This window comes from Malus sylvestris, chromosome 17 (genome assembly GCF_916048215.2).
Source record: "Malus sylvestris chromosome 17, drMalSylv7.2, whole genome shotgun sequence".
Lineage (NCBI taxonomy): Eukaryota > Viridiplantae > Streptophyta > Magnoliopsida > Rosales > Rosaceae > Malus > Malus sylvestris.
This window is the reverse complement of record NC_062276.1, coordinates 847,387-872,112: the sequence shown is the minus strand read 5'-3', so window position 1 is coordinate 872,112 and position 24,726 is coordinate 847,387. Positions and strand designations below refer to the sequence as shown.

Here is a 24,726-nt window from a genome sequence, read left to right as displayed (position 1 = left end):
CATGAGTAGTGTGAACCCAACATTCACACAATGTAATATCTTCAATGAGCTTCCACGAAGACATTTTTTTCTCTTAAAGTGTAGAAAATATTGAAATGTAGATAGTATAGAAAGTGTAGAAAATATTGAAATGTGGTGTAAAGGTGGAAGATGAGGGTTAGGTATTTATAGGAAAAAAATAACATTTTTCAAATATTTCTGTAATTTTTTTAAATTTTTTTGTAATTTTTAATAATTTTTTTGTATTTTTTAATAAATTTTAATGAATTTTAATATAGTTAATTAATCTGGACCGTTGGATTTGAAAAATATTCAAATCCAAGAGCCCGGGACTTGCCACGTGGCCAACGGTCATATTTCTGATCGTTGGGGCCTTTTTTTTTTATTTACTTTTTTGTAAAAAAAAGTGGACCGTTGATCTTTGATCCGACGGTCTATGTTAAAAGTAAAATTTAATTTTTTTTTACCGTTGGAAATCCAACGGTCTAGAAAACTAGCCGTTGGAAATCCAACGGCCGAAAGAAAGCCACGTCGCCAACTCGGGGGGGGGGGGGAGTCAGTGCGCCTGTCACGCGGGCCCGGGCTCTGAAACCCTTTCGGGCACTCGCGCCAAACCGGCGTGAATCGCACGCGCCAGGCCAATAGGCCAGCTTCTTGCTCAGTCTATTTTGGGCTGGTCCATTGCCCAGCTCGGGCTGGGTACCAGTTCATTTCACCCGCTGGACTTGATTGACAGAGGCCCGGCACGTTTTTTGGACTGAGGGCTGGGACATTTTGTCCCCGCTGGACTTGTCCGTAGTCAAGTTGGGTGCTACTCTCTCTTGCCAAAGCCAAAAAATAAAAATTAAATTAAAAAAACCCTAACACCCCCTTGCCGCAAACTCCTACTTTTGAGGGGGGTCGGTGGCAACTCCTCTTACTTGCCAAACCCAGCTACTTCTTTCTCATCTCCTTTGCCTCCCTGCATTTCTATTTCATTTTGGCCCTTAATTTCTAGTATTCTTTGAGCTTTTGTCTCCATTTTCCTGAGTTTGTCTCATATCTAACTTTTATGCCCCTCTCTTCCTTAGATGTTTCTTCCCAGTCTCCACTACAAACCTTTGCTACTTGGTCCATCAGGTGTCTCTCCTCGGCCGCGTACTTTGATGTTAGGTGGTTGTTAAATGCTATTAGCTTTATTTGGTAGAATTATAGGAGCACTTTTGCATTGATGGCTCCCTCACCCTCATTTTATTTATCTAGTTTGTTCATGGGTTCTTCTTTTTAGTGGTGGTGGTTGACTTGGAATGGTGGCGCCTCTGATGTGATATAGCATGGAGGCAATAGTCTTCTAAATCTAGTCTTTTATTGTTGTGGGTTTACTCTTATTTTTTTAAGCTATGCTTGTATTCAAATTGTTTTTGAGTTAATCTTATACTAATTTTTTTAATTAATAAAAGTTATCTACTTTAAAAAAAAAAAACGAAGATAATATTTTATTGCAATTATTGTGCTCAAATTATCTTGTTCTATTTTTATTTTTTTAAAGAAATCTTTGCTAACAAGATATAGTACAGAGAATGTATAGCCAACGGCCTTACCCCATGGAATGTGTTGAAAACGTATAAAATGTTGCACAACCTAGACAGCAACAAACAGATTGGTGCTTCGAGGAATCTCCCATTTCTTTGACGTACGATAACCTAATTAACCTAAGTTGGTCAACTCCAATGCGAACTCGTACTTGTTCTTGGATCGCAGTCGATTCTAAAGTTGCCCAAGCCACATGCACTCACATGAATTCCACGATGAGAACTTTGGTTTGAGTTGCAGAACGCCAACTCAAATGTATAAATTAGACAATACTTTGGTACTTATCATGTTTCATGACGCACGATTTGATTGGACCTCCTTGAGATTACAGACAAATTAATCTTCCGAACAATTGCATGCAGTGTCGATTTTGTCTCAGGAAAATTTTAATAGGATAGTCTGGCCTCGTATGACAAGTCTCACAAATAAATAAGACTATTTACATGATGAGAGATTTTTAAGCTCTTCATAACAAAAATACATATATCATATGTCATTATAAAAATATAATAATGACTTCATTTGATCTTACGTTTATCTTACATTTTTGAAAGATTGCGTTATATATGATGTAGTTATTAGACTTAACTTGATTTTAACCAAAAGACCGAGAAACATAAATGTAATTCTTAGACTTCCCTAACATGATCAACCGACATATAGTGAAATTGTGAAGGTAAGTATAATCGGTGTTACCTCTTTAATCCATTTATGTTAGACAAAATTATCAGTAAAGCAGCCTAATCATGTCATATGTACGTCAGCTTCAGTCAACTTTATAATTTCACGTAACTCTATCTTATCTTGCACTTCACAATTTATGAAAATAGCGATACAGATGACGTGACCATGCTGTCGCATCGAAGATTTTTCTTTAGTCTTAAAATTTGCAGTTTTGGATGGGTCGTTAGGTAATCACAGGGTCGTAAAATGGCGCCCACATATTGTCTTTCTCAAAGAAAAAAATCCTCCTTCCTGATCTCCAGTTCAGAGCTCTCAGGTCTTGAAATAGCAACTGCAATATTCCAGCGAAAAATTCTTTATTTGCTTGCAGGGTGGCCAATCTCAAATGCTATGTGTATAATACACAATCGGTCTCTTAAAGATACGAAAAGTCGAAAAGATATCCTCTCTCTGGATCTCTCCTTAAAAGTTCAAGAATTAAGTTATTTGAACTTTTGAAATTTGATCTAACGGTTAAAAACAGATAAGTTGGTAAAAACTTTTAAAAACTATGATAATTTTTTACTGTTAGATCAAATTTCAAAGGTTTGGATCACTTGAACCTGGGCTTTGGAGATAGATCCGGAGAGGATCTCTTTTCTGAAAAGTCAGGTCCCGAAGGGACCCACAATGCCACATCACTGAAAAGAACGTGGAAAGCCCCTCACTTCAAGCCAACATAATATCTCACTCGTTTTCCCACTCGGTTCTGCGTCCATTTATCTTCAGGCTATATAATGCCCTGGAAGCAGGCAACCAGGTGAAACGAAAACGGTTTTATTTGAATTATTCTTCCGAACAATTGCATGCAGTGTCAGTTTCGTCTTGGGAAAATTTTAATAGGATAGTCTGGCCTCATATGACAACTCTTACAAATAAATGAGACTATTTACATGGTGAGAGATTTTTTATTATGTTCAGAACAAAAATACATATCATACATCATTATAAAAATATAGTAATGACTTCATTTGATCTCACATTTATCTTATACTTTTGAAAGATGGCGTTATATATAATATTGTAGTTATTAGACTTCACTTGATTTTAACCAAAAGACCGAGAAACATAAATGTAATTCTTAGAAAATTGCTCCCTCTCTGATCTATGGCTTGTTTTTCTGTCAAAGCGGTTTTCTCCACATCTTCGCAATGTCTGGATAGCTTCAGGGTTTTTCTTACTAATGGCTATTTGGAAGATGCGTAATAAAGTGAAGTTTGAAGGCAAACCTCCCTCCCTCTCACGTCTCTACCGCTCCACCTCGGCCTGGATTAGGCAGGTTGGAGCTCTCACCCCTGGCCATGTACGAGGCACTTTGGATAGGCAACTCTTAGTTTCTCTTGGAATATCGCCTAACTCCTGTAAAGCTCCTTCTATTGTCCCTGTTCTTTGGCTCCCCCCTCCTTTTTCTTGGGTTAAAGTGAATACTGATGGCCTTGCTAAAGGTAATCCGGGTCCTGCGGCATGTGGCGGGGTTTTTCGTGACTCTGCAGGTTATTTTCTTGGTGGTTTCTCCCTAAGCTTGGGCCATCGTACTTCTTTCTATGCGGAGCTCCATGCTGTCATCCTTGCTATCGAATTGGCCCACGTGCGGGGCTGGCAAAATTTATGGCTTGAAAGCGACTCTTCTAGTGTAATATCATGTTTTGCTTCTGGATCTTTCTCTCCCCCCTGGTCTCTCCAGACACGCTGGAACAATTGTACTCTCCATTTGCAGAACATGGTTTTTCGTTGCTCTCATATTTTTCGAGAAGGGAATGTTGTTGCTGACAAATTAGCCAATTTAGGGCTTCTATCATCTTCACTTGTTTGGCATTCCACTCCCCCTATAGAGATCCTTCATTCTCTGCACTCAGATTTCTTGGGCATGCCAACCTACAGGTTTGTCTCCTCTTCTTGATGTGTGTTCTCCTTTCTTTTCCTAACCTTTTTGGATTCCCTTTTGTTTTGCAGCTTGTCTTGCAGGTTATTACCTTTTAGGTTCATAGAGGGGTTTGGGCTTATGTCCGCCCAGTCTTTTCCTTGTATTTTCTTTTCCAAGAGGGGTACGGTCTATGTCCCCCCCTCTTTTGTATTTCCTTTCTCAAAAGGGGTAAGGTGCATGTCCCCCCCTTTTTTGCATTTCTTTTCTCTTGTTCTATGAGGGGTTAGGTTTATGTCCCCCCCTGTCTAGGTGTATCTTCTTTTTTCTTATCAATAAATTTCCCTCGTACCGTCGAGGTTCTCCAAAAAAAAAAAAAAAAAAAAAATGTAATTCTTAGACTTCCCTAAGATGATCAACCGACATATTGTGAAATTGTCAAGGTAAGTATAATCAGTGTTACCTCTTTTATCCATTTATGTTGGAGAAAATTATCAGCCTAATCATGTCATATGTACGTCAGCTTTACTTAACTCTATAGTTTCATGCAACTCTATATTATCTCGTACTTTATGATTTAAAAAAACGATGATACAGATAACGTGACCAAGTTGTCCCATCAAGGATTTTCCTTTAGTCTTAAAATTTGTGGTTAGGTACTCACAGGGTCCAGTTAGGTATTCACAGGGTCGTAAAGTAGAGCCACATACTGTGTTTCCCAAAGAAAAAAAAAAGAAACTAATGAAAATGACTTGAAAACTTTGAGTTTTAAAGATAAGAACAAAATAAATGGTAAAATAAATAGTATCAGAATTAATTTTTTAGTATAAAAATATAGTTTTTCGTTAAAGTGAACAATATCAGAAGTTTTTCATTAAAGTTCTCAAGGAAAAAACCCTCCATCCTAATCTCCAATTCAGAGCTCTCAGGTATTGAAATAGCAACTGCAATATTCCAGCTAAAAATTCTTTATTTGCTTGCAGGGGTGGCCAATCTCAAATGCTATGTGTATAATACACAATCAGTCTCTTAATGATACAAAAACTCGAGAGAGGATCTCGTCGGATTCTCCAATCATATCCGTTCATCGTATATCGTGCGATCAGTTTTTAACAGGTACGGTTTATATTTAATTTTAAATAAAAAATTTACAATGATTTCTGACTACATGATATATACGATAAACGAATGTGATTAGAGAGAAAATCCTCACAAAGAAGATCCGACGAAGATCCGACGAAGATCCTCTCGACAAAAAGTCAGGTCCAGAAGGGACCCACAATGCCACATCACTGAAAAGAAGGTGAAAAGCCCCTCACTTCAAGCCAGCAAAATATCTTACTCGTTTTCCCACTCGGTTCTGCATCCTTTTTTCTTCAGCTATATAATGCCCTGAAAGCAGGCAACCAGGTGAAAGGAAAGCGGTTTTATTTGAATTATGGCAGCAGTCTGGGCGAGCTTTTGCCTCCTAATATTGCTTGCAGCACTTTCACCTCATCGAGCGTACGGCTCCGCTTGGGATTCACTATTTGGCCGCAAACAAGATGCTGCGGCCGCCCCGACCGTTGGTATATGCGCGTCGTCGGTGGTTGTGTACGGCTACCCATGCCAGGAGTTTGAAGTAAGACTTGAACTAATTAATTAAGCCAATATTGCAGATAATTAGTGACTTAACTTTAGTTAATTAAAATGGCTGCATTTTTGTTCAGGTGACCACTCAAGATGGCTACATATTGAGTCTGCAAAGGATTCCGGAAGGTCGCGGGAGTGGCAGCAGTGGCGGCGGCGGCGGGATTAAGAAGCCACCGGTCTTAATTCAGCATGGTGTCCTTGTGGTAAGTTTTCTCAATACATCCTCATTAATTACACATGATTTTGTCCGGTTTACGGGGATTCTTATTTGCTTAGTTTATGTCAAGAAAGTTTTATTTCAGCATCGAATGCGTTATTATTTTTATTCTGCTTTCAAGTCAAGTCATTCCAGTTTAGCCTATAAATTTATTTCAGTTAGAAATAGTTTAATACAATAAACACACTCTTACGGCACAACCTCTCGCTAATATCTTTAGTCATAACGTAATTACGACCCAAACTTTGCTCCCCTTTACGTTTCACTATGCTTTCTGCGCCTTTGATAAAGAATCATTATGGCGCATGTTGATTAAAGTTTGCCTTTTCGTTCCACCCTCACTATTTCACATCATGAGAAATGGAATTGGATTCCATCCGGATACTAGGATCTTCATTTCTTAATCATTTATCGTATCGTGTAGTTAGAAATCATTTGATTTTTTTATTTAAAATTGAACGCAAATAATATTTAACAAAAACTAGCTGCATGATATATGATGAAATGTTATAATGTATATATCTCTAGCCTCTCTACAAAATGAATCTGAAGAAGATTCCTTTCCATGAGAAATGTACCAAAAGTTACTTTAGATCGATTACGGCCAAAAGTCAAAAAGGGAAATTAAGGGAAAATGTAAGGGTGATTAAGGTGTCATGTTATACATGTAGACTTAAGTTAGATGGTTAAAAATTTCTGCCAGTCCTTTCCACACGTTTCCGATGGTTCATTTTGTCAAACGTTTTTGATAATTTAAAGTCGTTTAAAATATTGCTTTATCATAAGAAAAAAAACATGTGCCATGTATTGGCTCGGTCTGTACATGTCGCTTATTAACGTAGGACGTTTTGGTTGAATGAAGCCCTACGCAGCCGCTCCTGGGAATGGCTCTATCGTAACCAGTCTTAATTACTATTTTAAGTACGTTTTTTTGAGTAAATTGTAGCTATGGTATTTTGATTTTAACTCAATTGAAGCAATGATCATTCAACTAAAAATCTATTATTATTGGTCATATAACTCATCAAAACATGCAGCTATGGTCCATCAACTAAAAATTCATTAGTTCTTCAACTTTAATTCAACTGGATAAATGATCCCTTAATTTTAACTCAATTGTAGCAATTGTCATTTCAACATAACTCGTTTTGACAAAAATTTTGACATAATTGACGAAAAGAACCATAATTTCACAATTTGATGAGTCGAGGGACCCTAATTGTATAAATGATCATTCCAACATAACTTATTTTGACGAAATTTTGACGAAATTGATGAAAATGATTATAGCTACACATTTTGATAAGTTGAGGGACCAAGGGTAATAGATTTTTAGTTGATGGATCATTGCTCCAATTTGTTTAAAGTTGAAGGACCATTGCTACAATTTACTCACGTTTTTAATTAAAAAATAACAATTAACAATAATATAAATATATTAATCTTTCAGCAAACACTAAGATAATTCATCATTTGCTAATACTCTTTAAATGAGCGGATGAGATTATTCTTGGATCTCTGCTTCCGAAGTAGACGAATCTGAAGATTCGAACCATTTAATTTAAATTTTGCCGTCCTCGTTAACTTATTCTACTGGTTACTTTAAATACAAACTCATGCCTCTCCACTTTCAGTTGAATGGTCTAGATATCTGGATCTCTCTGCTCTGACAGCAGAGATTGATCTCATTCCGAAACAGTGAAAGCAGAACAGAATAGAGTGGGTTGAAAGGAAAAGGATCCTTGCCGAATCATTTTCCTGAGGATTCTAAAGATCTTGTAATCGTGATCGTTTATCATACATCGTGCGATCAATTTTGTTAATTATTATTTATATTTAATTTTATTATACATCGTGCGGTCAGTTTTTGTTGAAACTAGACATCACAAATTTATTGAGATATTTGCACAAAACTTCCACGTAAGTAATAAGAGAACATGCCACGTAATAAGATTAATGTTTGGCGATAAACTCATCGTTAATGGAGTGAGTCAATGACCATAAAATCAAATTTAAACTTAAGAAGTCTTTGAATTCTGATTATCAGATTCTTATCGAGGGAGGAGGATCTTTTTTGGATTCACTTGGTGGAGATCTTAAGGATCTCTATATCTTAACCATTCATCGTACATCGTGCGGTCAGTTTTCATCAGATGATATTTGTGTTTAATTTTAAATAAAAAAAGTCAAATTATTTTTAACCGCAAGATACATGATAAATGACTAAGATATAAAAATTCTTAAAATTCCCACAAAATGGATCATCCAATTCCCTTATCAAGAGACACTAAGGACCATCATCAGAAGAGAAGCTGTCCTAAAAATCATGCACTGCCTCACGCATAATTCCAATGGTGCATATTTCAAGATTTCAATCATTGTTTCTCTCAATATTGACTCTCAACGTCGAGGTTGAAGTGTATCGTTTGCACACGTAAGTTAGACCAATTTTTATTGAACAATTGACTAAGAAAAATGATGAGTCTTAGTTGCTTCTTTAACGGGGTACGAGTTGTAAAAACAGCTTATTTGTGTTGTGCCTTGGTTTGTTCATTAGTGCGGAAACGAGATTCAGATTACAACCTCACCAAAATCACATTCAGTTGAACAGAATAAAATACAAGAAATAAAGACACCGAGAAATTTACGAGGTTCGGCAAAAATCCTGCCTACGTCCCCGGAGAGATATTGCTCTTCACTATGAGAATAACAGTACAAGTACACATGAGTTAAATCAACATAACCCAATCCCAAATCCCTTGCACACCCACTCATAGAATTTTCCCAAGAGCCTCACTCTACCCCAAGAGTTCTTTCACTTGAATACTTTTCACTCTAGCTCTCTTGATTTTCTCTCACCCGTGCCCATGCTTTCCCATGGGAGAGCCGAATGCTCTCCCCCTTTGTATGCTCTCTGATGCCTTCTCAGGAGAGAGCCAAATCTCTCATTCTCTCCCTTCGGTTCTTAGCAAAATAAATAGCAAAAGAAAAAAGGAATCAACTTTCCCTTTTTCCACAAACATCATCATTAAAGTAAAAGCAAGCATCATCATTATGTTTTTACTCATGATGATGTCTACCAAACTTTTGCTTTTACTTTGTCTGCAATTTTCATGCAACCCACACCATGTGATATTTCCACCAAAAGCAAACACAGGTCACTTCATTGTTGTTAACACATGACTCATAATTACTCACAAATGTATGAGCCAAACACAACAATCTCCACCTTGGCGAATACACCATGCAAAAATCCTTGCACCCATCACCAAAGTCCATTGGCCTTACGTACCAGCATGCACACACTGAATCCACCTCATTGGTCCTGTTCCGATTCAGTCACTGCCAATGCATGCGCAGCTGCTGCAAGCTAAAAAATCACCATTTAGCTTCAGACAGGATCTCGACACATCCTCGTCTCCTCCAGCAGGTTTTCCTCCTTTTCATTGTTTGCAACCTGGAAACTCATCAGCGCGCCCGTTTCCAGCAACAACCCATCGAGCCAGACAAAATTCCCACACTTCCTCCTACCTCAGGACCATTTCATCACCTGTGAATCCCATAGCTCCACCTGCTGCAAAACCCCTGCAACACTTGAGACTAAACATCACCAGGAGAAGTGTTGCTTCGAGTACCTAGAGGACATACTCAAAGTCTTCCGCCACAAACTTGCTACAACCCGGCCTTGCACTTGTAGCACTGTGGACCCTTGCCTCCGGAACCGGATCTGAACCTGCTGTCTCTCTCAGATCCTCTTTCCAATTTTCTTCCACGATTCCAACCTTTAATAACTTAAGCAGTCTTGTGCCCACCATTATCCATGGTCTCCTTTGTGTATCATTCCACACCAAAGAAGCTTGCACCTGCTCCAAACTTACTGTAACTTTCCATGCAGTAAAGTTTCACAAGGTTCTCGTACGAATCTGAAAGTGAGGGAAGAAGAAAGAGGCATTTGTCTTCTTCCTCAACATCAACTTTCGCAGTTGATCTAAGCATCCCTGAACATGGCTTCCATTTCTTCAAGCTTCCATTACTCTCCTTTACCAAGAGTAAAACCGCCTCTCTTATTAAACTTCTCAACTGAAAATGACATGTTTGTAGTCATCATGGTGAATAAAAAATTTGAACCGTCAATGAACCAAAGCTTCCAACAAAGCTCTGATACCAATTGTTGTGCCTTGGTTTGTTCATTAGTGCGGAAACGAGATTCAGATTACAACCTCACCAAAATCACATTCAGTTGAACAGAATAAAATACAAGAAATAAAGACACCGAGAAATTTACGAGGTTCGGCAAAAATCCTGCCTACGTCCCCGGAGAGATATTGCTCTTCACTATGAGAATAACAGTACAAGTACACATGAGTTAAATCAACATAACCCAATCCCAAATCCCTTGCACACCCACTCATAGAATTTTCCCAAGAGCCTCACTCTACCCCAAGAGTTCTTTCACTTGAATACTTTTCACTCTAGCTCTCTTGATTTTCTCTCACCCGTGCCCATGCTTTCCCATGGGAGAGCCGAATGCTCTCCCCCTTTGTATGCTCTCTGATGCCTTCTCAGGAGAGAGCCAAATCTCTCATTCTCTCCCTTCGGTTCTTAGCAAAATAAATAGCAAAAGAAAAAAGGAATCAACTTTCCCTTTTTCCACAAACATCATCATTAAAGTAAAAGCAAGCATCATCATTATGTTTTTACTCATGATGATGTCTACCAAACTTTTGCTTTTACTTTGTCTGCAATTTTCATGCAACCCACACCATGTGATATTTCCACCAAAAGCAAACACAGGTCACTTCATTGTTGTTAACACATGACTCATAATTACTCACAAATGTATGAGCCAAACACAACAATTTGTAAAACAAAGATAAAGCCGTGTATAATGGCCTTTTTTTCCGACGCTCGTAAAGCAGAAAATCTTGTTGATCTATGGTCATTTTTTTTAATCGACTCAAAAACATTTTAGTATTATACTAAGATTTTATGAGATAAAACATCAATATTTGTTGTCCTAAGTTGGTAAGAATTAGTCGTCTGTTTGAAGTCTTAGCACTCTCGAGTTCGAATCTCTCAACCTAAAAACTAAGATAGTTTACAATAGAATATGGTCTTTATAAAATATAGGTTTCTTATTGGTAGGTTTCTATATTGTGTATGTGAATGCAGGATGGAGTCACCTGGCTCCTGAATTCTCCGGACAGGAATCTGCCATTGATTCTGGCAGACAATGGTTTCGACGTGTGGATTGCTAACACCAGAGGGACCAGGTTCAGCCGGCAACATACTTCCATGGATCCCGACGATCCGGTTCGATCATGCACTTTCTTTTTGAATTCAGGATGAAATATCAAGTTTTTCTGGATTTTAATAGTAATTAGCTTAATGAATTTGTGATTTCTGACAATGGCAGAAATTTTGGAATTGGTCTTGGGATGAACTGGTGGCATTTGACCTACCAGCAGTGTTTGATTTCGTGTATGGCAAGGCAGGACAGAAGATCAATTATGTTGGCCATTCCCAGGTGAGAATCAATATATTTGTTTTGTAATGCACTTTTGGAGGGCGAATCTTAGCACAACAAAAATGTTGCTCTTTTATGATTGAAAGATCATGAGTTCGAGTCCTAAAAATAACCTTTTTACTATGTAGATCAACCCCCAACCCTCACAAAATGAGAAGCCTTGTTGGCTTAAGGCCGCCCATTTTATATGCACCCTTGAGCCAGAAAAAAACTTTTGTAGAGACTACTATAACAATATTTCAAGTCGATCACTCATTGTCCATGAGTAGGTTAGAACTCATAATAATGTGTGATTGAATGATATTTTCGTCCCAATGGTATCCTAATAAGTTTGAATTGATTTTTGCAAACTCATCTTCTACCGGTGCACATTCTTGCTTATTTTTTGATATTGAATAGTTTAATACGAAGTCGAATATGCGAAAATCACTTTCTTTCTATAAACTTTCTTTCTATAAATTTACGCATCTTTTTATTTTGAAGCATCCCAACATTTTTTTATAAGAAGAAAAACTAATGTTGATTTATTTGGCAGGGAACTTTAATTGTATTGGCATCGTTATCGGAAGGGAAACTGGTGGACCAGATGAAATCAGCAGCGTTGCTAAGCCCCATTGCTTATTTGAGCCACATGAAGACAGCACTTGGTGTGGCTGCTGCCAAAACCTTTGTTGGTGAGGTACTTCAGTTGTCAATAATTGAGTAAATCATTCCCCATACTAATTCGCTAATACAATGTTCATGTCTTAATACATGTCACTAATTACTTAAACGCTTGATTTCCCCAACAGATCACTACACTTTTCGGTCTTGCGGAGTTCAATCCGAAAGGGTATGAATGAGAAATTAACCATTCGTTTCCATGTTGCACGAATAAGTTCATTTATATTAAGCTTTTTAGCCTAAAAGATCCATGAGATTGTTATAACTCCTCACTTTGGTCTCTGATAATAAAAATCGATAGAACTTCTCATTCAATTGTCACGTGAACAACCATGTAACCAACTTTTAAGGTAAATTTTTGTTAAACCAACCCCTTCACTTAACGAGGACATTGACATGTTTTTAACGGAAGAACCAAAGTGAACAAACTCAGGGACCACTTCTATCGATTTCATTGTCAAGGACCAAAGTAAGAAGCTATGTCAATCTCAATGATCATTTTAGCTAAAATGCCTTGATAGTAAACTCGTTAACTGAATTGTATCAGATGCCGGTATTCGAGTACTATTGGTTTGTCCTAATTGCAGGGACCCAGAGACTCAATATCTGGATGCTCTGTGTGCTTATCCAGGAGTTGACTGCTATGACTTATTGCAAGCAGTTACTGGTATAATTAGCCTTTTCTCATCATCTCTATAATTATTATCATTCCAACCTTGCAGCTAGCAGAACTATAACACAATTATGCTAATCACCATACTAAATTGATCTGATTTAAGGCAAAAACTGCTGTCTCAATTCTTCCACCATTGATCTCTTCTTGGAGAATGAGCCTCAGTCAACATCCACAAAGAACATGGTGCACTTGGCTCAAAGTAAGTTATTATACCCATCAAAAACTGTTGTCTCAATTCTGGAGCGTCACAAGTTGTGTAGATACGTGATTGTATACAATCGACGATAAGACCTTCTAAGTAGTTAAGATTTGTGCCATAAATTAGATTCTCAAGCATAAATAGTGTAGATATGTAATTGTATTCAATCGACGATAAGATATTTTAAGTAGTTATGACTTGTGGCGTAAATTAAATTGCAGCTGTACGAGGTGGGAAGTTGGCGAAATACAACTACGGGAGACCAGACTACAACTTTATGCATTATGGCGAATTTAACCCTCCAGTTTACAACCTCGCCAACATCCCCCATGACCTTCCTCTGTTCCTCAGTTACGGCGGCCAAGACGCGCTCTCCGATCCTCGCGACGTGGCGCGCTTACTGGATGGTCTAAAACTTCATGATGCGGGGAAGCTCACTGTTCAGTACGTTGAGAATTATGCACATGCAGATTTCATCATGGGGTTGAATGCCAAGGACATTGTGTATAATCAAGTCACTGCATTTTTCAATCAGCAACGTTGATATTTCCACTAAGATTGAGGCCCAAAGGTTAACCAATGTACGTGGGTCATGAGCTTATGTAAAAAGTATCCATAAATTTTGAATAAATTTTGTGCATATTTAGCTGAATTTCCCTTAACAACTGTTAATATTAGCAAGAAACACTTATAGGATCAAACTAAAGAACAAGTCCTCGCCAATCAATTGTTAATGCCAAAGGCAATAATAATTAGGTGAGATAACAGTTGAGTTCATGAGTTTTGTTTCTTCTGATGGTCCCACAAGTGAGTTTGAATATTTGTCCGATATTGCTTCTAGAGAGGCTAAAATTGTTTTCTGATAGATGCGTTTGGTGTCACAGAAGCTATTAAGGGTCCATCACCGACATTAGTAGCACTACCATGAGTTGACTAAACGAATGTTGTACCAGTAAACCAGATTGCCGCTCCTCAAAGAAAAAAAAGGTGAACTAATTCTGGTTGGCAAGGAATCTAAGATGAGAGATTGAAAACGGATAGACAATATAGAAATCACATGTTAACTGCTTTTTCTTGAAGCACTTCCAAATGTTTTCTTAAAAAACAATTGGATTTTCAATAAAAAAATTTTGACGCATTTCTAATAAAAACACTTATAAACAAAAATGGTTTTAATAGAAACCATTTCAAACGAGCCAGGTCATTACTCATGATGACCGTCACAAGCTAGGGAATAGACTCTCTTTCATTTTGTATCTGTCAGCTTCTGACATTTGCGTATAAAAAATTGAGTTCTGACGGTCATGCCTTCTAATGAATATGATCACCAGCATATCTTTGGTTCAACTCCAAGCTTCCATTATATCTACCGACTAGTTTTGCTTTGCGGACAAACCAAACTCTCTGGACTCTCAACATAATCTCACTTCCTAAACCCAGCCCTGTTATGTCTGCAGAATTACACAAATACCTTATCTAGATTGCAGCACTACCTCCTGATTCCTGGTGCAATTTGGTAAATTGATCTGCCCTCAATCAAATGTCCATCTTATGAAACTCATTAAACGTGCAATTTGGTAAATTGATCTGCCCTCAATCAAATGTCCATCTTATGAAACTCATTAAACGTTACAAATAAACAGAGTGGCCCAATGATCAGGGACGAATTATAGGCAAGTCTTGGTTTGATTATTGTTGCTCGTGAATCACACGATGGTGGTTAGGAAAGGCTAAAATGCCTTTGTGAGTCTTCCAGAATTCCGAAAGGATGAACATGGCGAAGCCACCAAGTGATCCTTTTTTTAAGAGAAAAAAAATCAAACGTTATAAATAAATATTGGTTTTCATTGAGTGTATATATATAGTTGTATAGGCATTGGAAAGCTCAGACTGTGAAAGGAGCTAAGAACAAATTAAGGCTACAAAAAATTAGAAGAGGATGGGGCGTACGAACACAGTTTTGTTGGTGTTGGTTTTTGCAGCCTTGCTCACAAAGGAAACCTTGGCAGCACAACAAGTTGTTGGGGGAAGCCAAGGCTGGGAGCAATCCACAGACTTGAACTCATGGGCGTCCGGCCAGAAATTCAAGGCCGGCGACCAACTTGGTAAGTTACTTGCTACTTCGTTTCTAGACAAGACATCGGTTCTTTGGTAATTAATGGATTCTCAATAAAGTATGGTCAAGTCATCGATACCATTCGTAGATTAATAATGTTGGCAACAGTACGTATTGACATGTTATCGATACAAAATCCGTTCTTTAACAACAGACGAATGTCATGCACAAAGTGTTAATATGTTTCTTATAGTACCTCTTCGTCTAAAACTGCTTCTGTTGCAAATACTTTTGCTCATAAACACTTTTATTATGAAGTACTTTTTTTATAAAAAAAATCACGTTGAAATATCATGAGAAATCCAAGTGCTTTTTTAACCAGAGGTATTTGGAAGTGCTAACGCATATATGGAAAGTGTTTCTCGAAAGAAACACTTATATAACCCAAAAGCACTTTCACCTAAGCATAGAAAATCTCTTTTGGTCGTTAGAAAATGCTTTTTTAATCCTTCCAACATGAAATTCTACTTACATTATGCTCAGTGTTATACTGTGATAACCAATATAATTGATCTTTCTTGGCAGTTTTTAAGTACACCTCGGGGCTGCACAGTGTGGTGGAGCTACCAAACGAGAGTGCCTACAAGGGCTGCGACACCGGCAGTGCCCTGGACTCCAAGTCTAGCGGCAGTGATGTGGTGAAACTGACCAAGGCCGGCACACGATATTTTGCTTGCGGCACTTCAGGCCACTGCGACCAAGGCATGAAGATGAAGATCACTACTGTCGACGGAAACGCACCGTCATCACCATCCTCATCGTCTTCCGACGCTTCTCCTCCTGCTTCGACTTCTGCAACAGCTTCTTCTTCTTTCCTGCATTCTGCCCTTTCATTGTTTGTGATTGCTGCATTATCTGCCACCCTTCTGCTTTCCGTGTTTTAAAACTTTGTTTCGGAGTATCTTGGGCCTATTGGGCCTGCTTATTACTACGATGGACGTATGAGTTTATCTTGGATTTTGGAGCTGAGTTACGGTCACTGACGGATTTGTTTGTAATTATAGCAAATATTTTATGGTTTTTATTTTTTGGTTGATTGAAATTTTAAAGAGGAGCATTATAAAGTGGCTGCGATTGGTGTTATTTTTGGAATCCGTATGCACGTAGACATATTTGACACTTCAGCTCTATTACAATTTACAAGGTTAGTTACAATTAGATATCGAACTCGTCGTTCATGCGAGTTAAATTCAAGTCAATTTTCGATTAAATAAAGACAAATACCACTAAATAAAAGACTAATTGCTAGTTTTAAGTTTTCACTTTTAAATTTTTGTCATGTTTTAATTTTTAAGAATGATACGCATTCAGTTATCTCTAACAAAATAAACTAAAAAAAAATTATAACAGGCTTTCAAATGTGCCCTTAATTTGTAGTTTTTGACAAAAAAAAAAAAGAGACAAAAATAAATGAAAAACCAATACCTCCCTTCACCTATATTGGTTATACAAAGAATGTAGCTCCATCAATATTAGTTAAAGAAATGCTAGCAACCTTTACATTTAAATATTTTTGCTGTTTTCATGGTACGCGTCATTTTTTTATACATAAAAAAAGACCTCTAAAGTCCTTTAGTTTTTGACAAAAAAAAAAAAGAGACAAAAATAAATGAAAAACCAATACCTCCCTTCACCTATATTGGTTATACAAAGAATGTAGCTCCATCAATATTAGTTAAAGAAATGCTAGCAACCTTTACATTTAAATATTTTTGCTGTTTTCATGGTACGCGTCATTTTTTTATACATAAAAAAAGACCTCTAAAGTCCTTTGAAATTATCAAAGCCTAATAGGTCTTCAGGTTAATTTAAAAATGCTTGGAGTGTAAGTAAGGTTAGAGTTCAATAATTGCTATTGTCGAACCCTAAGTAAATCTAATATTCGGTTACCTAGACCATCTCCAACCCTGAGCTAAATGCTATTTTTTAGATTTTATTCCCCCCCCCCCAAAATCCAACCCAACACATGCTAAATGTGTGGGCTAAAAGCTAAACAAAAGCCAGATTTAGCCCATAATTTAGCCCAGGATTAGCGGGGCTGGGCCACCATATATGTGTATTTTATTTAGTTTTATATTTATAAATTCATTGAATCTAATGGTTAAAATCTAATTTAATGAAATTCAACAGTAAAAAAAATATTTAACGGTTCAAATTTAAATTTAATGGCTAAAGTAATTAAAAAAAAATCTTTTATGTGTTTCATATTTTTTTCATAGTGTTTAACGAGTTTCATAGTGTTGGTTTGTGATTTTTCAATATTTGTCAGAATCTAAATATTTTTAGGTTAAAATGTTTAAAAAATTAAATTATGATAATCTACATAATTTTTTCTTTTAAAAAAGTTACTTTAAGAAAGAAAATAGCTTAAATTCATTCTTTAATAATCTAGAGCTAAAAATTTAGGCCAGAAGGGTTGGAGCAAAAAAACTGTTTTTGTTAAATTAGATGTTAGATTAACCATTGACATAATTTGAACTCATACCGTCATATAAGAGCTTAAATCCTTTTCACCATTATGATAAATAACCATGTGCAACTCTTTATAATTTTCTTAAGTGTGAGATTTGGTGGATCAAAATTAGGAATTGGATCCTCTCCTGACCAAGGATCTTGAACATTTTCATCAAACGACTATAATTATTATAACTTAAAGAAAATCCTCCTATTTGTAGCGTTGAATAAAAATCTAACGGTCCAAGATCCTTGTTTAAGAGGATCCTTTCATTGGGCTCAAGAGAGGATCCAATTCCTCAAAATTAATGGGTGACAAAAACTCTAATGACGTCATGATGGAAAGATTCGCTAGGGTCAAGACTATATAAATAAACGGCCAAGATCCCTGCTCAAAGAACGCAAAACTTCAGATGAACGCTTCAAACGAGTGGTCAGTGCACATAAGACTTTGACTACTTAAGAGATGTCTACTAAAGTTTCATAATTTAAACGTGAAACCCAATCTGTCGAACAAAAGGTATTTTATCCACCACCACGTGCTTATCCAAGGACGCAGATCCTCTATGGATATGAGTTTAGGAATCAATAGATTTAGATTATTGAAATTTGATCGATTGTAAACAGGAAATCTTTTTAAAAGTTATAATAATTGTAACCGTTGGATCAAATTTCAATGATCCGGATCTATTAATCCCTAGGCTCAAATCTGGAGAGGATCTGTGTTCCCTATCCAAGACCAGAAAAATAAAAATAATAATTGTCGCAAAATCAGAAAAATTAAAATAATATTTTCATTTAATTACAACAATTGACTTAGTGGTAAATTTAGACTGCGGCTCTCCAATAAACAAAAAATATGAGAGATTCCGAGAGCTGGTGAGTCTTCTTAACTATAGCCATGGACAAGATGAAATTTCGTCATAGATTTTTCGGGCTTGAAAAAGGTCGATAAATGTGACTTGACATCGGTTGTCTTATTTATTTATTATTTAATATAAAAAACAATATTTTCATTTATAAAAAATAATCATAAAAATGAAAATGAAAGCGCGAATCTTGTGCGCCCGGACAAATCGTGACGAAACGGCAGAATCTCCTCTATCCAACTGAAACTCTTTAACATAATTTTTCACTTAAACTGCAGCGTCGTGTCGTTCTTTACCAAAATTCACTCCGAAACCCGAAACCAGAGATCGAGAGCGAGAGCGAGAGAGAGAGAGTGGAAAACCATGCCGGAGGACGCGACGGCGATTGACTATGTGATGGAGAAAGCATCTGGTCCCCACTTCTCGGGGCTCCGGCTCGACGGCATCCTCTCCTCTCCGTCGCCTTCCTCGTCTCCGGCCGCCGCCTCCAACGTCGCAGCCGACCCCAACGCCCCCAAGCAGCCATTCGTCATCGGTACCCTCACCCCCTCGCTCTTCGTTTTAATCTCAATTTGCATTTCGTTGATCCGATGCGATTCAGTCTCCGCTGCAACTGCATTTCAATTCCTTCAATTTCAATTTCTTCAATTTTAATTTCAATTTCGTTGGCGTTACGGTGATTGATTAGGTGTTTCGGGAGGTACGGCTTCCGGTAAGACGACGGTGTGTGACATGATCATCCAGCAGCTTCACGATCATCGTGTCGTACTTGTCAATCAGGTTAGGGCTTGGTGAAGCTCCTTCTCGTTGCTTACTTTCTCTGCATGCACGATTTTCTGTTGTTAGTTGATTAAAGCTATATAATTAGTATAATTCTTTGATTAGTTTGATTTGGACATTTTGTAGGATTCATTTTATCGAGGTTTGACACCCGAGGAATCGGAACGAGTGCATGAGTATAATTTTGATCACCCTGGTAATCATTTTACTGTTGAAATTCAAATTCACTTTTGTGTTGTTGATTTTAGCTAAGGAATTAGGTTGTGTGCTATGGTATACTGTGCATATCTGGCAGTTGTGTAGCGACAGATCATGTTTTGTTTGGGTTCTTTTCTATATCTATAGGAACATTATTCATATAGTTTACTGATTATCTATTGGTTTTGTTTTTTTAGACGCTTTTGACACCGAACAACTCTTGGATTGCGTTCAAAAGCTAAAGAACGGGCAATCTGTCCAAGTTCCGATTTATGATTTTAAGATACATAGACGAAGTTCTGATAGTTTCCGGCAGGTACTCAAATCATTTACGTGTTTTCCTCCCTTTTCTTCCTTACGAGTATTTAGCTATTTTTGCATGTAATAGCTTACTTGATTACGCTATACTATTTATTGTTTATTATTAATATTCTTCTTCTTATGTTACTTCTATTATTGTTTCTATTGCTACTGTTATGGCTCTTCTCAAGGACAATTTTGATTTGTAATTGTCGTTTCTCTTCCCTTTTTCTGGCATTTGGTGTACTGTTTTATCAGGTGAATGCTTCTGATGTAATAATCTTGGAAGGAATTCTGGTGTTCCATGACCAACGTGTCCGCAATCTAATGAACATTAAGATTTTTGTTGATACAGGTCTGATCTCTTTTGTGTAATTCTTGTCGTTTTCATCTTATTTATTGTGCAATAACTGCCCTATATGGTGATCACATCTTTTAGATTTCCATAGTTTTGTTTTGCATGGCATGTTAGTATGAGCGTTAGTTGCGGACTTGATATGGAAATTTGAGCGTTACTTGCGGTCTTGATATGGAATTTTCCTCTTATTGGCCAGTCTCTGTATGTGTGTGAGGAGGAGGTCTTAACCTTTTTTTGGTTATGCTGTCTCTCTCTCTCTCTCTCTCAATATTTATTTTACTTTTTACCATATGTTAATAGATGCTGATGTGAGGCTTGCTCGTAGAATAAGACGAGACACAGTTGAGAGGGGCAGGGACATTAACTCTGTTCTTGAAATGGTAAGACCAGCTTGGCTTATTTTTCTTTTCACAGTAGTTGGGATAATTTTTTTTGTAGAGTTGGGTAAGACGAGAGTGGCTTTTTTATAGTTTCTTTTGTAACTCTGCTGAGACTGTATTATTTCCATTCCTAAAATCACACTGAGGCATTATGTATTGTGCAGTATGCCAAGTTCGTCAAACCTGCTTTTGATGATTTTATTCACCCATCAAAGAAGTATGCTGATGTGATCATTCCCCGTGGGGGTGATAATCATGTTGCCATTGATTTGATTGTGCAACATATTCGCACAAAGCTTGGTCAGCATGATCTCTGCAAAATATATCCTAATGTGTACGTTATTCAGTCAACATTTCAGGTATGCAATATGTGTTCGTGTGATTTGTTTTTATATAGACATATTGTTCACCTTCTGTCTTTTACGGGAATTAGGAATTTGGTATTTGGCTTTGATTGTTGATTCCACAACTCATGAGTACAAATGATTTGCCAAATTCAGTTATGCGGCTCTTGTTTTTAGTTTAGTTGAGTATGGGTCTTGTTTTTATAACTCAGAAACTTTCTAAACTGCATTTTTCTGAGCACGTTTTGTGTTCTTCTCAAGTATTTTAATTTTCAGCTCTGAAAAGCATTACAAATCAGATTTCTTGGTTGACTGACCCAAGTAATTTGAGCATATAATTTGCATTATGATGGACTTGTAACCTTAAAGCTTTTCCCACCAGTCGGCACTTAGATGACTGTTTGTTCACTTTCATCTCTTTAGTCTTTAATCTAGTTGTTGTCATTTTTCAGATTAGAGGTATGCATACACTGATTCGAGACCGAGAAATATCGAAGCATGATTTTGTATTTTATTCAGATCGGCTAATACGTCTGGTAATTTTTATTCCATGCCTAATTTAAATTTCATATATCTACAAGAGTTGTGCTTATATTTTCTTATACTCTGATGTGGCCTCCAGGTTGTGGAGCATGGCCTTGGCCATTTGCCATTCACAGAGAAGCAAGTAGTAACTCCAACAGGTGTGCTGATTACATGTCTACAATTTCATCTTTCCTTACCCATACTCGTTTCATAACTTGATTGTGACCTGTTCGGTTCGGCATGGGGATAATTTTGGATTTCCTTTAGGGGGTAGGGTGTATTTTGAATTTTTTATATATGCTATTTTGAATAAATGGATAAATCTCGCACAAACATGGATTCATATTTAATTTGCATCATCGGAACTATAGCCTGAAAATGAGGAATATTTTGCATGTCTTTGAAATTTTGCTTTTATTATATACCAGCATCAGTATATACCGGGGTGGATTTCTGCAAGAAACTGTGTGGGGTTTCAATTGTTCGAAGGTGAGCTTTAAATCAGGTATTGAATTTTAGAAGTTTTATTTATCCGGCAGTCCTTTGTCTATGCCGACAACCTTTCCTTGTTTATTATGTCAGTGGTGAGAGCATGGAAAATGCATTACGTGCATGTTGCAAAGGAATAAAGATTGGAAAGATTCTGATTCACCGTGATGGAGACAATGGAAAGCAGGTACCTTGTTTTTAAAGGAGAAAATTTGACCAAAAGCTATCTCCTCCCTCTCAAACCTTATAAAAGTTGTGTATAACCGAGCTATTCCAACTTAAACAGCTTATTTACGAGAAACTTCCAACGGATATTTCAGAACGTCATGTCCTGCTTCTAGATCCAGTCCTTGCTACAGGTAATCCCATTTATCTCTCATAAGCTTGGTTGTCCTTCTTTGGTACCTGGATATACGCAGGAAATGCAGTTGGTAATGTTGCAAGAAAAAATTCGTCTCTAGTTTTTTATTCTTGTTATACACAGCAGTGGTAGAAAGATATCATTTGCTTATGTCTTGTGCCATTCCCATTGAAAGAGCATGTTGTGAGACAGTGTTCAGTCTGAAAATTCAGTTGGCGTGGCATGTTAGCTTTTGCTAGCTTAAAATTGTCATCGGGTTTTTGTTTATTTTTTAATTTATGGGGCACGGGAGTCTTTGTTATGTGGTACGCTGAAGAATTTGTGTATATAATGAGGCTCAATCAGTCTATTGCTCTTGAAAGTATGGTCAAATCTCACATTGCTCCCAAAGTCACGACGCCCCACTTTTCCCCTTGTCCGATGGTTTGTGTCTCACTTTGACACAGAACAATAGTGGCAGGAGCAAGGCAGTTCATTGTAACTTCTGCGGGCCAATGCGGGATTTGCCCATACTTTTAGGGGCCACTACTCTAAACATTTCAAATTACAAGCAACAGTAAATAGGCATCCATAATTTACCAAATTTACGAGCCATTCTGCTAGAGGGCATTCTTCAAATTTTTGAACTTGCTGGTGACTTAGTAGTAACGATCAACCTTAATGGCTTGTAGGTAACTCTGCTAACCAGGCGATTGAACTACTCATACAGAAAGGAGTTCCTGAAGCTCATATTATTTTCTTAAACCTCATCTCTGTGAGTTTTTTCCTTGATGCTGGTTGATTACGCGTATTTGTGTACAAATAACAACACACGTGACTTAAATACCCTACTATTTTCATCTGCCTTAGGCCCCTGAAGGAATCCATTGTGTTTCCAAACGGTTTCCATCTTTGAAGATTGTGACTTCGGAGATTGATGTTGCGCTGAATGAAGAGTTCCGTGTCATACCAGGACTGGGTGAATTTGGTGACCGATACTTTGGCACCGATGATTAAGTGCTTACTTATAGATTGGGATCGTATAATATTGGGCTGCGGCCTTGGAGTAGGTCGTTGTTTCCGAATTTGTGTCCATTTGGAAACCTGGTAGTGTGTATTGGCGTTGTGTCCAAATTCTATAAATGGTTCAGCTGCTTTTTCTTGAATTGTTTCAACTTTCAAACCATGAGCTAACTGATGGTGGAATTTATAAAAAGTACTGTGTGATGTTAGTTTCTTGGTCCTCATGCAATTTGTCAATTTTGGAAGTTTATTAAGAAATACAGGAGCTTTTTCTTTGCATTTGATCGCGTCTAATAGGTTCTTTGAACAAAGAGACCTATTAATTTTTTTTTTGTTTAATTTGAACGCGTCTAATGGTTTCTTTGAACAAAGGGACCTATTAACCTTTTTATCTTAAAATTGTTAAAAATTATCAACTAGTGACTTCGCCATGACAATCTACTCTTTCAGGAACTAGAAGGACTCCCATAAGTATTTCAGTTTTTTCTGGTCACCATCTTGTGACTCATCAATACATCTTGTGACTCATCAATACTAGGAATCAATTCAAGATGTGCCTGTGGAAAAATGACTTATTAATTGATAATTTGGGTATTGTCTGATATCGTTTGGATATTTCTTATGGGGGACCGAGAATGCAGCTGTAACAGTATTCCAAGTCAAGTACACATTAACGTACTTTTTAATTTTGTTTATATGACAGTGCTTGATTGGCGTTGGATATCATCACATTGGCAATCCCGTTGTAGGAATTGCCCTTATTAAAAGAATTTGTCTTATTACCGGTTAAGTACGAGAATCTCTCCTTAAAATCGTATCGATTGAAATTGCATTTTCAACTTATAAGTCATTGTCATTGACCCCGCGAAACTTCAATTCCACAGTGGGAAATCAAAACTTCCAAAACACTGATATTGTACGGAGATGAGAGGTCACAACCATTGCTTGGAAGCCTCTGCACAATTCTACTATTCGTATCAGAAGGGAGAAAGGATAGCCACACAAGTACGATTGTGACCCCATTTGACCCCTTCTGAATGGATTTCCAACGTGTGCCATGATCTAAAAACCATATTGAACCGTCAACAAGTCTCGTTTGAAAATATTTTTAAAAGAACTGAAAAAGTTTAAGAAAAAATGTTTTTTTTTTTAATTTCAAAAGCATTTAAAGTATTACTTGCAAACTGACCCTTATGCGAGCATGTAATAATCAATTCTATACTTTTTGTAGAAAACACTTCGTGTGCTTTTTTTAGAATTTTCACTTGCATTTTTACTAAGAATTTGTTCTAAAAAATATTTTCACAAAAAGCACTTTCCGTCATTTTAAAATCACTTCCCAATGAGCCATTTTATGATACGTATGTATCATTATCGTTGCATTCGGTGTAAATAAAACAAGTTACGTGAACAAAACTTAACACAAACAATAACAGCATACCAGGGTAATGCAAATACTTTTAGACACACCAAGGGTCGG

The 24,726-nt window shown here is 37.1% G+C and overlaps 3 protein-coding genes across 3 annotated transcripts; all 3 read left to right on the top strand.

Moving 5' to 3' along the window:
• Positions 1 to 5,543: 5,543 nt before the first annotated feature.
• Positions 5,544 to 13,722, top strand: LOC126612610 (triacylglycerol lipase 2-like). The gene is made up of 9 exons (XM_050281073.1): positions 5,544 to 5,777; positions 5,866 to 5,991; positions 11,178 to 11,318; positions 11,422 to 11,532; positions 12,068 to 12,211; positions 12,324 to 12,364; positions 12,783 to 12,862; positions 12,975 to 13,070; positions 13,292 to 13,722. The coding sequence occupies exons 1-9, from the start codon at positions 5,595 to 5,597 to the stop codon at positions 13,612 to 13,614; spliced, it is 1,245 nt and encodes a 414-aa protein (XP_050137030.1). The 5' UTR covers positions 5,544 to 5,594; the 3' UTR covers positions 13,615 to 13,722.
• Positions 13,723 to 14,945: 1,223 nt separating this feature from the next.
• On the top strand, positions 14,946 to 16,269 carry LOC126612612 (basic blue protein-like). Its single transcript, XM_050281075.1, has 2 exons — positions 14,946 to 15,175; positions 15,712 to 16,269. Exons 1-2 carry the CDS (start codon positions 15,010 to 15,012, stop codon positions 16,068 to 16,070), a joined length of 525 nt encoding a protein of 174 aa, XP_050137032.1. The 5' UTR covers positions 14,946 to 15,009; the 3' UTR covers positions 16,071 to 16,269.
• A 2,434-nt stretch (positions 16,270 to 18,703) lies between these two features.
• On the top strand, positions 18,704 to 23,455 carry LOC126612608 (uridine/cytidine kinase UKL1, chloroplastic). Its single transcript, XM_050281071.1, has 14 exons — positions 18,704 to 19,044; positions 19,198 to 19,289; positions 19,416 to 19,485; positions 19,685 to 19,803; positions 20,046 to 20,142; positions 20,446 to 20,525; positions 20,690 to 20,884; positions 21,322 to 21,405; positions 21,492 to 21,552; positions 21,823 to 21,883; positions 21,977 to 22,070; positions 22,170 to 22,242; positions 22,916 to 22,998; positions 23,094 to 23,455. Exons 1-14 carry the CDS (start codon positions 18,873 to 18,875, stop codon positions 23,238 to 23,240), a joined length of 1,428 nt encoding a protein of 475 aa, XP_050137028.1. The 5' UTR covers positions 18,704 to 18,872; the 3' UTR covers positions 23,241 to 23,455.
• Positions 23,456 to 24,726: the final 1,271 nt, after the last annotated feature.